This window comes from Manacus candei, unplaced genomic scaffold (genome assembly GCF_025592945.1).
Source record: "Manacus candei isolate 608988 ecotype Guabito, Panama unplaced genomic scaffold, ASM2559294v1 h1tg000048l, whole genome shotgun sequence".
In the NCBI taxonomy this organism is placed as follows: domain Eukaryota; kingdom Metazoa; phylum Chordata; class Aves; order Passeriformes; family Pipridae; genus Manacus; species Manacus candei.
Window position 1 is genome coordinate 10,274,651 of NW_026138096.1, and position 13,372 is coordinate 10,288,022.

The 13,372-nt window shown below is 41.4% G+C and overlaps 1 protein-coding gene across 3 annotated transcripts in view; it reads left to right on the forward strand.

Annotated features, from left to right (window-relative positions):
* The window catches only part of KDM3A (lysine demethylase 3A), a 30,466-nt gene extending 17,962 nt beyond the window's left edge, over positions 1-12,504 (forward strand). For all 3 annotated transcript variants that reach the window (XM_051798545.1, XM_051798546.1, XM_051798544.1), the window contains exons 13-26: positions 2,012-2,164; positions 2,383-2,478; positions 2,809-2,936; positions 4,229-4,415; positions 4,910-5,079; positions 5,877-6,113; positions 6,519-6,690; positions 7,209-7,299; positions 7,868-7,998; positions 8,788-8,907; positions 8,996-9,135; positions 10,885-11,061; positions 11,162-11,296; positions 11,760-12,504. In XM_051798545.1, the coding sequence (XP_051654505.1) occupies positions 2,012-2,164; positions 2,383-2,478; positions 2,809-2,936; positions 4,229-4,415; positions 4,910-5,079; positions 5,877-6,113; positions 6,519-6,690; positions 7,209-7,299; positions 7,868-7,998; positions 8,788-8,907; positions 8,996-9,135; positions 10,885-11,061; positions 11,162-11,296; positions 11,760-11,840 (2,018 nt within the window). In that variant the 3' untranslated portion in view covers positions 11,841-12,504. The remainder of the gene's footprint in view (positions 1-2,011; positions 2,165-2,382; positions 2,479-2,808; positions 2,937-4,228; positions 4,416-4,909; positions 5,080-5,876; positions 6,114-6,518; positions 6,691-7,208; positions 7,300-7,867; positions 7,999-8,787; positions 8,908-8,995; positions 9,136-10,884; positions 11,062-11,161; positions 11,297-11,759) is intronic.
* The last annotated feature ends 868 nt before the right edge of the window (positions 12,505-13,372 follow it).

Sequence of the window (13,372 nt, forward strand, 5' to 3'; positions counted from 1 at the left end):
GATACTCTGGCCTGTGGAGCCCAAGTATCCAGTGATAGAGTGAGAGGTGCAGACTGGAATACTGGGACACTTTCAGAAAGGTGAATTTTTGGGTGGAATTCATGCAACAATGGGGAGAGGTTTCTTAATAGCAGCTACCAGAAACATCCTCTGCTTAAAAAAAAAAACAGTCACATGTGAGTTCTGGTGTTGGTGTGAAAGGAGCAAAATCTCATTAATTCCTTTTTGATTGTTTATTGCCCTGGGTGAGAGTAAGGAAACTCAGTTTGGAGGTTATTTTTAGTGCCCTGCATAGGAAAGAAATAATTTACAGTCTAGATGTGTTGTTCTTTGAACAGTTCAGTGAAAAAGTGCTCACTCAGCACAGGGAAAAGGGAGATTTTTCTGCCAGTGTGGTTTGAAGTTATGATAAATTTTTCTTGGTAGAGTTCACTTGAAATAATACGTTTTCATAAGAACTCTCTCTCTGACAAACTGATCTTTTCAAAAATGTGACAATATTTTGTTCAGCTACTTTAAGGGAATCATTTGTTTGAGTATTTTTGCACTTTACAGTGTGTATCAAGTCCAGCCCTTCTCTGTTTTACCAGATAGAATTACAAGGGACAATTTTTTAAACACCAGTGAGTGGTAGGTAAAGCCACAAGACAAAGCAAGTATGAGGGAGAAAATTTTTTGGGAGAGCTTCCTTAGAGAGAGTTCCTTTAAAGGACTGGTAGTAAAGCAGGAGTGAAATTATCCCTGTGCAGTAAAACATTGACCAGTGTAGAAGGAACAGCTTGTTAGGTCACACTGCTCCTTGGCCACCAAGTGCCAAAAGGAGGGATAGGATCAAACTACAGAGGAGAACCAAAAGAAACAGGAGGAGTAGAAAGGGACGAGGTTCCAAGAGCTGAAATATGAAGTGACATTCAAAAGATAACAAATTACTTCATCCTGTTTTGGGGAAATTGGAGGGTTGACCTCTAAAATGGTAAATATCCTCTATGGTTTCAGAAGGCAGAGAAGAATGGAGCTGGTGGTATTTAGACTTGTGTCTCCTGAAAGAATTTTGAAGCAAGTAGTCAAACAATTTTTACCTCCTACTTAAGAACAAATTGTGCCAAGCTATTCCAGTGTTGTTCCATACATAGTTAATAGGCATTATTCAGAAGAAAAGCAACAGATGTCTTGGATCCTGGTGTGGTTTTTTTTAGCATACATTAGGACATGGTCTCTCATAACTTTCTTTTAAAATTAAGAAATGTTGTGGGCAGGAAAGTTTCAGAGAAATTGCAAGTGTGGAAGGTGGTAGGAGGAGGCAGGTGTGTGCTTTTTGTCTAGTCTGTTTTTCTGCCTGGCAACATAATGAAATGGAGATCAAGCTAAAATCTGTATATAATCACAGAAAAAAATAATACAGCCCTGTATTGCCATGTGGTTTTTTTGGAGGATACTGTCCATGTTTGGAGTGAGCTGAAAAAGTGACTTGGAGTGAGGAAAGTGGAATATAATGGGTATAATAGGAAACCTGAACAGCAGTGCTCAGTGCTTTGGGGAGGAAAATTCACCATTCTGACACAGTCAAATATACACCTATAAACACAGAAAACCTCCTAGAAGGAAGAGAATTACCTGCCCACTGTGCTGCTGAATAGAGAACAAGGACAAGTTGGTTGTGGCAAGCTAGACACTAAGCTTAGCTTGCTGCAGTACCTTAATTTATTTCCTAGAGTAGCTGTGGAATTCCCACTTAGGAAGGTGGTAGCAGATGACTTGTTAACTCGGGCAAATACATGTCAGGAGTAAGAGATGTGGTTGGTTCTGCACAGGAGGAAGCAAAGTGGATTTGATTGTTTAGACTCTGTCCCGGACTTGCTTTTGTGAGTCTGTAAGGGCAAAGGCTTTGTTTCGGAGTTCCAGTGCAAAAAAAAAGCCTGAGTCATATCTGTAGTTTTTAAGTAACTGTGTTTAACATGCAAATACTGAGTTTTGTTTGAGCTGACAGTGACTGAGGTGTCTCTGACCACAGGGCAGGTGGCCTGGAAGCGCGCGGTCCGCGGCGTCCGAGAGATGTGCGACGTCTGTGACACCACGATCTTCAACCTCCACTGGGTCTGCTCCAAGTGTGGCTTTGGGGTCTGTGTGGATTGCTACAGGATGAGGAAAAAAAACTCACATGAAGGTAGGAATGCTTATTGCTACTGTAGACAAAGAGGGAGGAGGGGAAAGAAAAATCTGTGTTTTGAACTTGCAAGTCAGTAACAACTTTAAACAAGACAAAAAGCCTTCCCAACAAAAAGAGCGTGTTGTAGACCTGTGGTTTGATTGATCAATAACAGTAAAATATGGGGCTTTCCAGAGCAGGGTGCACTAATAACAGTGTAACGGTTTGTTTTACAGATGATGACTCGGATACTTTCTCCTGGTTTAAATGTGTGAAGGGGCAGGCACATGAACCGGAGAATCTGATGCCTACACAAATCATTCCCGGAAAAGGTATTTGGAGTAATTGGTTGGGATAGAAACATTCTGTAGGCTTTGCTGTCTTTTGTACGTTGTTGATGTTGTACTGAGTGAGGTTTTATTTTAGTAATAATGTTAATAAAAGCTTAGTATTTATTATCTGAAGACTGGAACAGCCTGTGTGTTTGGCACTATTTTATTATCTTTGATCTTTACCAAGAAATAGCAGAACTTCTTGTTTTAATGATGAACTGTATTCACATGCTATTGTTTACTTGCACAGCACACACAATTTCTTAAAAACTCAGTGAATGCTGGATGTTCTGGTTACATGTGAGCTCACTAATGACTCTCTTCCTCCAGCTCTCTATGATGTTGGTGATATCGTTCACTCAGTGAGAACAAAATGGGGAATAAAAGCAAATTGTCCTTGTGCAAATAAGCAATTCAAAGCACTATCAAAGCCAACTCTAAAGGAGGATTCAAAACAGGTATTGTTACTGCCTCTCACTATGTCTGTGCAGTATATGTTTGTGTCAGTCTACTGCATAGGCTTGAAGCCACTGCTGATTTGTCTTTGTGGGTGTGCCAACCCCGACCTCTGTGATAACCCCACCATGTAGGGACAGTTTGTATTCACTGTTCATCTTTCTGGGTCTTTAAGTCCTTCCTTAAGTTTTGGGGAACGTCTCGTTTTGTGCCTTTGACACACTGATGCCTCGGTAGTGACCTGTCCTTGACAAATGCTCATATACTTATTTGTAAACTTATTTTGAAAAGAAATGTATTATCTTAAGTCTAAGGAGTGGCTGAACTTGATTTTGGTGTTGGTAATGAAGAGAAGAGATGAAAAATACTGTGAAGTGTTAAAAGTGAGGGAGATGGTTACATGATTCAAAAGTTAACCTGTGACTGACTTGGCTTCAGTCTTCTGCATTGAGATTTCCTGTGACTGGGCAAACAGCTGTATTGGAATTTATTGATGTCTCTGTAGAATTAGGTACTGCTCTAGTTGTGTGAGGATAAGCTCATTAAAGTTTGAAACATTTCCTATTATGTCATGTTTGGGGTTCTTACTGAGCATCAGCAGTCAATAAGAGATGAAATATAGAACATAGCAATAAGCAGACAAAGGAGCAGAATAATTTCTTGACTTGAAAGCTTTTGAGTAGAGAGAAGAAACATCACCAGTCACACAGGAATCTCAGGGCAAAGCAGTAGCTCTGGTTAGCCTGTTACTCAGAATCTCCAAACAAGCACATAAATCAGCTGCAAAGGGGATGTACAATCTTGTGCTTGGAATTTGCTGGCCAGGCTGGTGCTATGCTCATGCAGGTGGAGTTCAGACCTGGCAGGTGAGTGGGCTTCTACTACCACCTTAAGATAAAAGTTTATGAGAGCTAAGTATCTGTTTTAGTCCACTGAACTAGAGCTCCAGCTTAGCCCTGGCTGAGCATCAAATACCACTAGAATTGTGAAAGTACTGCTGTTAAAAATGCATTTGGTTCCCAAAGCAGTCCCAGAAAATGCAGTTGGGAAACTCAGCATTCTGTGCCTTCTTGGCTGCTCCTGAAGTTGGGAGATCCCAAATCCTGCTGAACTGTCATCCCTGGGTGACACTGAGCTGCAGTGCTGACCTCTTGTGGACATCAGATTTTTTTGAAAGGCCAAACCATGTTAGTTTGTTTTTTTAAAGAATGTATTTGGACATGTTATTGCTGCTTTCCCTTTCTGAGTAGAGCATGTCTGTGTCTGATCAAGTTCTCACTTTGGTTTTTTTCAGCACTTGGCATCTGGAGACAGGCCCAGCCTTCAACATAACAGTTTTGTCCTGAGCCCACAAGTCACTACGCATGATCCTCCTCTCAAATCAGCACTTGGAAGCAAACAAACTGCTTCAGTAAATTCTCCTCCTTCATTTAACTGGTTTTCAAATCTAACAAGTGGAAATGTGAATAAAGAAAACAAAGGTATGTGCAGAACCATGTGAAGAGTAAACCCTCTGTGGCTGTTTGTCAGAAGAATATAGGTCAAGACCCAGCAGCATCTTGTGCCTAGAATGATGTCATCTGCCTGCTGGGATGGATGTTCAGTGCCTGTGCTGCAGGACTGGCCATGGCAATGGCTGGGAGTAAAACCTGCCAGGGTTATCATATTTTGTTCTGAAAACTGGATTAAAATCCCATTGATGCAAGTATTCTTGAAAGTTCAGTTTGAAAATGTATTTATTTTAAATGTGTGATTTAAAAAACTTTGGAGTATTGAAGAAAGTTAAGTGAAAGGAGTATTTCGTCTGTATGTATTGACAGGAGATTTATATATATGTGCATACATACCTGTATATACATATAGGAATATCTTGTCTTAAAAAAAAAGGGGGGCAAAAATCCAAAGTATGTACTTTTCATCCTTCAGAGGATTAAGCCTTGCTTCATTGTCAGTTGTCTTCTTTCCTTCACTTCAGAGAAACTCCTCGTACCAATTTCAAAGAATGAAAACAAACCTCTGCAGACACTCCCCAGCTTAGCCAAGCCAACTGCAGCCCTGCAGACATTCAACAGTGCAATATTGACCCCCGTGAGCAACAACAACACAGGCTTCTTGCGGAATCTGTTGAACTCTTCTGGAGGAAAGGTACAGGAAAAATTTTGTTCTACAGGTTTGAGTTCATTCCAGGCTTAGGGAAGTGTTCTAAACTTGTGAGCAACTGCCACAGGCACCTGTCACAGAAGGTGAAATTCTGTCTTTGTTTGGGAAAAAGGACTAGTTCAGTTTCTGTGTCTCAGTGCTCCTGTCAGTGCTTTCCAGAGTAGTGGCTTAGTGGTACTATCAGCAAGTCTTGCTTGATAAGGAATTGGGAACCAAGTGATGAAGCAAATTAATTTCCTTAGGCTAGAATGTGACAGGTGGATTGATTGGGGTGTCCATTAGACTCAAAAAAAAAGAACTTGGAGCTGGAGGGAGGAACATTCTGTGGTAGGTGACTCTTCCACATGTCTTTTGCAGGCGGGTTCACTTCAGATGTTTCTGGGCTTTGTCTTCTCTTACAGATGTGACTGGAAAATGGTGGGGTAAAATACTGGCCTTGAGAGTTCCTTGCTGGAACTGCATTTTTCTTCTTTCATATACAGCAGCTTCTGTTCTGTGCTGCATCTGCTGGGTTTCTGCAGAGTTGCTGAAATGTAAATCAGAGCAGAACTTGTTATACCAGAATTCTGTAGACAGTGTCAGAAATGGCACTGGCATTTAATGATGGTGCTTTTCTAGACAACAAAGTTCTGCATTGTTTTTGTTTCTCTGCACAAATGTGAGCTCGAGTGAAAAATTTTGGAAGTGGCAAATACCTTCTTAAATGCCTGAAGGACAAGGCAAAAGAAAAGTGCACCAACTTTTTTTTTGTTGTTCTTTCTCTTTTCCCTTTTTTTTATCAGACAGACAATGGACTCAAGAGTACACCCAAAATCCTTGATGACATTTTTGCTTCCCTGGTGCAAAATAGAGCCATTACAGACCTGCCTAAGAAGCCTCAAGGACTGACTATAAAGCCCACAATAATGGGCTTTGACACCCCTCACTACTGGTTGTGTGATAACCGCTTGCTGTGTCTTCAAGATCCCAACAACGAAAGTAACTGGAATGTCTTCAGGGAGTGCTGGAAGCAGGGACAGGTACTTTAAGCTTTGTGTTTTTCCATTTGTGGTTAGTGTGCTTTGCTCTGTGATTGAAGCACAGGTACCAGCTTGCTGTGATGATAAGCAACACTAAGCCTTCATCAAAGTACAACATGAGCACTGGTAGAGCCTTTGATAAAAGGGTGTGTGGTTTACTATTTAAATCAGTTTCTAAACATATTGGTGAAATTATGGCTCTATATAAAAAGCTGCCTCATTGTTTGAAATAAAGAATGATCAGATGCATGGCAGAATTCTGGTTAAGGCAGGCTGAGCACTTAGTTTGGAAAATATGTTTTCAAAGTGCCAGCATTCAGTTCAGTGTATTTTATGCATTACGCTGTTGTAGTTAGAATTTTGGGCATTTAATAATTCTTCAGAATATGTTCTTTTTCTTCCTAGCCTGTAATGGTGTCAGGAGTACACCACAAATTAAATGCAGACCTCTGGAGACCAGAGTCCTTCAGGAAGGAGTTCGGCCAACAGGAAGTAGATCTGGTTAACTGCAGGACCAATGAAATCATCACTGGAGCTACTGTGGGGGACTTCTGGGATGGATTTGAAGATATTTCAAGTAAGTACCATGAATCATCATTCCAATAGGTAAAATATTCAGCGGCAATAATGTTGCCCTAGGACAGATTTGTGACCCTTAAGCAGCATAAAAGATGTTCCAGGCTTCCTCTTCACCTTGGACAGTGTCTGCAATGTATTCTCACAATTTATGCTTGTGGGATTGTGGACTGGATAGAAACTGTTGTTCCCATGGAGGACTCTCCTTCAGGAGTATGTTTGGCTGCCTTTAGTCTTTTGGGGAGGCATTCTGAGAAAGTCTGGAATCTTCCTAGCAAGTAGGTTCATCTGGTCAGCTTTTTCCCTAGTTGAGTGAAGCAGAAGAGCCAAGAAGGCAAGTTCATGTGACACCAGAGTTTGTTATCAGTGTTGTGACAAACTTCTGTGTCTTTGGTTCTGGATTAATAATTGTGGGAAGAACATGATTTTAAACTAAGATGAGAGTTTCTTTGTCTTGAATCTTTGAAATTTGAGTAGTACAAGTATTAAAAACTAAGACTTACTAATATTTCAAATTAGGTCGCCTGAGAACAGAAGAGGGAGAGCCGATGGTGTTGAAGCTCAAAGACTGGCCTCCAGGAGAAGACTTCAGAGATATGATGCCTTCTCGGTATGAATTCCCAAAGGAACTGTTCATTGTGTGGTATACCCCCAAAATAATGGAATGTAGGATTACTGTCACATTTGGAAACCTGCTTCAACTTTGAGCAGCAGTTGGCCATATGTGAACCATTTTGTTTTTCAGAGATACCTGACATAAATGGAAATCCTAAAAGAGTTTCATCCTAAAAGTTTATGTATTTGGTTGTATTTACTGCCAAGTAAAGTGAGCACCTAAAATTGCTAAGGAGAGGTTAAGTTTTGGAAGCTTCCTAAAAGCCTGGATCATTTTGAAGTCCAGAGTTCAGTTGAAGCTTTTTTTTTTTTTTCCCCAAACATTTTTAAGTATTTTGACTTAGTCTGAGTGGAATTAGTTGAGATGATTACATAAGGAAAATAGCATTAGTCCAGAGAGGTTAAAGTTGTTTATCTGCTATACTGCTATGCCTTTTTTTGTTCCTTTTCATGACGTCCAGTAAACTCCCTGAGGGAAGGAGTACAGTCTCTTGACTGGAGAAAGCTTTTGTTGCACTCTTTTTTATCAGTTCCTAATGTTATATTTTGTTGTATTACATTAGGTTTGATGATTTGATGAAGAATATTCCATTGCCAGAATACACCAGGAGAGGTGGGAAGCTCAACCTTGCCTCTCGACTTCCCAACTATTTTGTGCGACCAGATTTGGGTCCCAAGATGTACAATGCTTATGGTAAGGAATCTTTCTAAAGGTCATGTTGGCCACACATTTCAAATTGAAGTTTACTGTAAATTGTGTGAATCCATGCTGTTGTAGGTAATTTGATTAATCCCATGGATCTGAAAACCTAACTTTGGCTCACCTATAGGTATTAGTGATATCCAGAGCATGATATGATTTATTTTATTAAGTGTCTTTTTGTCCACTTGGTTTCAAGCCCAATAGCAGTTATTCCCAGTCTTCCAATCAACTTGCTCCACAGCCTCTCTTTCCTGTAGCTGGCCACATGTATTTGCTGTTTCTCTACTTCTGGCTGTATAGCTTTTGTTACTCTCCTTTTTGAGCTGTGTCATTTCCTTTTTAATCTCTTCTTCAGCAATGTTTTCCATGGCTGGTTCCTTTGCTATCACTTGAAAGACATTTGAAACTAATCATCATGGCCAGTATAGAGATTGTGGCTGATAAATACTGCAGCAGCTGCCTTTTAGAGTGAAAGAGGCTGCTTTATTCTAAACTGCTACAGAAACCCTTTTCTAGCAGGACTTAAATATGACTTCCATATATCATACAGGCTAGATATAGATCCAGATCAATGGTGTCAGCTTGTCAGCAGATCACTTGGGAAGACACAAGATGGGGCAAGGTCCTGGACAGAAACTATATTGCTGTTCTGGAAGCATTTGTTGGTAGAAGTAAAAGCTCTCTGATCTCTTCAGAGAGTGCTGCTGAGAGTGGTGTAATGTTTATCTCTGTCTTACTAATGGATCTGCTTCTCTTTCTTTGTTTTTTCCCCCCTCCCAGGCTTGATAACACCAGAGGACAGAAAATATGGCACAACAAACCTCCATTTGGATGTGTCTGATGCCGCCAATGTCATGGTTTACGTGGGGATCCCCAAAGGCCAGGCTGATCAGGAAGAAGGTGAAGTCTTTGCTGTGTTCTGAGGGGGGTATTTCTGTGGTTGGAGGGAAGGTCCTTTAGTGTAACTGCTCATGTTGACTCTCAACAGAAGTGCTCAAAACCATACAAGATGGTGACTCTGATGAACTGACAATTAAACGTTTTACTGAAAGCCGAGAAAAGCCCGGAGCTCTGTGGCACATCTATGCTGCTAAAGATACAGAGAAGATCCGGGAATTCCTTAAAAAGGTAAGTTGTTACATCTTAGAGACTGATCTTCTGTGTGGCCCTGCAAGTATTTATATCCTTGGGCTTTCCCCCTTCCTATGCCAGCAGTTCTGGAAACAAATATGCTCGAGTTGTATCCAAGACAAAACTTGTGTGCCATGAGTCTTGTAGGGTCTGAGGAGGGTGAGGAGTTGAAGCTTAAAGTCACCTTGTATGTAGATATACTCCTTTTACCCACACTTCTTACATCATGGTTAATGATGTTCTGTAATGATAAAGAACTGTTTTCTTTAAAACAAAACCATAGTTAAATTTTAAAGTAGACCCTCCTTAACAGCCTGTGAGATGTTCTTGAGAAATGTCAGAGCAATATATGCTGCATAAAGTTCTTCCTTATTCCATCCCTCTTCCTACCTTTTTTTTCCTCCATACCTTTATAAGGTTTGGGTTAAAGGAAAAATGAGGTATTTTGGGTGATGTTTTCATGGGAGTTAAGGGTTTAATAGAGATGTGCTACTACATCCAAAGGGCTTGTTTCAGTGTTTAAATTCACCACAACAGTCCAGAGTTCTCTGTGGTCTTAATTCTGAAACTTCTTTGGTGCTCTGAAGTGGAAAGGGACAATATGTTGAGTTTAAAAGGATAAATGGGATGATCTTAACAACTGTTGGCGTGGTCAGCCTGACTGCTGTCTTAGTGGAAGCTTGGAGAGGCTGCAGCAGATCTGTTTAGTATTAACAAATGAACAAATCTTAGAGTTGATAAAACAGGATAATCAGTTTGATAAGCATTAGCACTTGGAGTTTTGACATCTGTCTCACACCTCAGTCCCTTGTAGCTCACTCAGTGGCAGGTGTGGGGCTCTCAGTATCTTGTCATGGAGTTAGAACCAAGCTGGTAATCTCCTCCCAAATGAGTTTTTGGGCTATGCTCCTGGGTGTAAATGACTGCTGCACCAGGTTGGATTTATACAGGAATTTTGTGCAGAAACTTTCTCCCTAAAGCCCTAAAATTTCTGCCTTGTACCTCCCAGCCTTGTATCTCCTGAAAATCTGGTTTGTATCATGTGGGTCAGTGAGCATGCTGACTGATTGTGGCCTCCAGGGCAGACACCTGCTGAATTCCACACTTGGGAGTTTCTTCCAGTTACAGGCTATAGAATCAGGATGGTTTGGGTTAGAAGCTTCAAGATCATCCAGTTCCAACCCCCCTGCCACAGGCAGGGACACCTTGCAGTGGACTAGGTTGCTCCAAGCCCCATCCAACCTGACTTTGAACACTCCCAAGGATAGGGCAGCCACAGCTCTGGGAAACTTGGTCCAGTGTCTCACCACTAATTTTTTTCCTAATACTTTAATCTAAATCTGTGCTTCTTTGGTTTTAAAGCCATCCCCCCCCCCCCCCCTTGTCCTGTCATTCCATGCCCTTGGAAACAGTTCCTCTGCAGCTTTAGTAGCATCAGAACATTAGTCCCATGTGTGATAGTTGTTCCCACTGTGAACACACCAGTTCCTTAACCCTTCTGTTCCTTTCTAATATCAATTGGGATTACCTGTATGTCCTGTATCCACATTTGCAATGTCTCTGTGAAGCCAGAGGGACCTGACAAATGTAGAAACCTGGACAAACAAAGAATCCACACTTCCACTGTGTAACTCTCCTACTTGAACACATGGTGCAAGTCACTCTGGCACATGTGTGTGTGGAATGCAGCTGGACTGTGCAGTCAGACTGGTGTGGTAAAATGCCTGTTGTCTTGTGACTCTCCAGGTTGCGGAAGAACAAGGCCAAGAAAACCCCGTGGATCACGATCCCATTCATGACCAGAGCTGGTACCTGGACCGACCGCTGAGGAAACGCCTTCACCAGGAGTACGGAGTTCAAGGCTGGGCTATTGTACAGTTTCTAGGAGACGTAGTTTTCATCCCAGCAGGAGCTCCACACCAGGCAAGGACCAAGGACATTTATGGCCTGACTGCTTGGGCAGCCCTTTGAGCATGTGGCTAATGCTCGTTTGTTCTCTCTAATGCTTGTTTGTTCTCTCTAGGTTCATAATTTGTACAGTTGTATTAAAGTTGCAGAAGACTTTGTATCCCCAGAGCATGTCAAACACTGCTTCTGGCTCACTCAGGAATTTAGGTATCTGTCGCATACGCATACGAACCATGAAGATAAACTGCAGGTAACTTCCTAGTGCTCAACAAAACCCTGTCCCCCTTGACCCTTTAAAAAAAACCTCCACCAAAACCCAACAGACAAGCCCCTACCAAACCCAGAAGGGCTGTGGCCACACAACCCAAATGCTTTTGTGTTCAGATCAGCTGTAACACATTGGACCTCGGAGAGGAGTTTCTATAGTTTTTGAACTGTTGGCTTTTTTAGTAGTTTTGAGGAAGCCATCTGAAGCTTCTCCTGAGCTTGTTTTGAATTATTTCCTTCTGTCACTTCTTGTTTACCCCCCCAGCTGAGCTTGCAGCACTCTCCTCAGCCCACAGGGCTCACTTGATGTCCTGTTAAAATTTGAACCTTGTTTTCACAGGCTGGTGATTTATGCGAAGGCTGTGTCTGAACTGAGTGGCACAGGGGGTGGGGAGTGACCTGTGCTGTTTGCTTGTATAACCAAAGACCTCTTACTTTCCTGCCAGGTGAAGAATGTCATATACCACGCTGTTAAAGATGCAGTTGGGATACTGAGAGCTAACGAATCCAGCCTTAGCAGACCGTGACGTAGAGCGCCTTAACCACACACACTATGAAACAGAAGCGTTGGCAGCTGTTTTACCTACTCAGTCAGGACCTCTGTGGACTTTGAGATTATATGAATGTTACCTCATCTTCCTTTCAGCAGTACCAGAGGGTTGTGGTACTATGTTCTGTGTATTCTTCCAATGTTTACAAACCTGATATGTATATGTAGTAATATGTATGGACTGTGGCATACTGTGAATGCTCAGTTGCAATAGAACTTTATATGGAGTTGCTCTCCAAACTGTACAAAATACCTCCTATAGAACTGTTGGGAACTATTCCAAATTACTCGTTTGAAAAATATTACTCAAGGCATTGTAAAGCTTCAATTTTCAAAATTTATTTTGGGGTGGGAGGAAGTAATGGAATCACTGAATTCAATAACCAATTTACATAAAGAGTAAGAATGCAGTTCTGGAATTTCACATTAACATAGAACTAGCATTTAAAAGTAGCTTTAAGCTATTGTATAGTAACATAGAGATGGGGGTTAACCATCTTTAGGTAAATGTATTTAAATTTCTAAATGTTAAAAGAAGTTTTTGATCAAATGTCTTCTGTTCGAAACTGCTCTTTAATTTGAACTGTTTGATTCTCTGGTTTTTAACACTGAATGGTCTACATAAAAATTCTTCTATTTCAGATACTGTTCCTTGCCTGCCCTTTTCAGTTGACTCTTTAAAGTGTAATTAATTTGATGCAGTGCTTTGAAACGCAAAAGAAAATGGTGTATCATAAACTGTTCACACTGTGTTCTAAAGTATTTGAAGGCTTAGGGTACTGAATTTAGTGACAGATCTGTTTATAGCTACTTTTGGTTAACCCAAGAATGACTTGGATGACTGACTGCTGCTTCTCAGCTGCTGCCAGTGCTGTGTGGTCTGTGTCAAATGAGTTTCAGTGTGAAACGGCACAGACAGAACTCCAGAATTACTTGGAGAAAGACTGAAAACATCACAAAACTTAAAACAGGCAGAGGGGACAAGAGTGGAAAAGTGCATTTCTCATCTGCCAAGACAACCCTGAGACAAAACAAACCTTTCTCTTCTTCAGTTCCTTCCTGGCACTGAAATGTGCTGGATGGCTGTTGGGAAGAGCCAGGCAGGAGAGGAAACCTCCTCCTAGATAGCCAAAAGTCCCTTTTCTGAGTTTCATGCAACAAATTGATGAACTCTGTAGTACTTCACCTGCTGATTATCATCAGCATTAACTGATCTTAGTCTGTCTCAGGTGACAGGATTCTTTTTCAGAGAAACTTCCTCTGCTCTGTCCCTCTGAAATGGGGACAGGCTCCACTGACACACAAGGAGTAGGAATCTCTTAAAGGGGATAACTGAAGTGGACTTGAAGGAGGTTTGTCTGCAGCAACACCTCCTCACTGTGCTTAGTGGAGCTTCCCCCCACATCCATGTGCTGAGGCCTCTGACAGTAAATACCTTGTCCTAGTCCCTTCAGCTGGCTTGATTTGGCATTTCATGCTTGAACTGGTTGAGTATCCTTAAAGGCAACA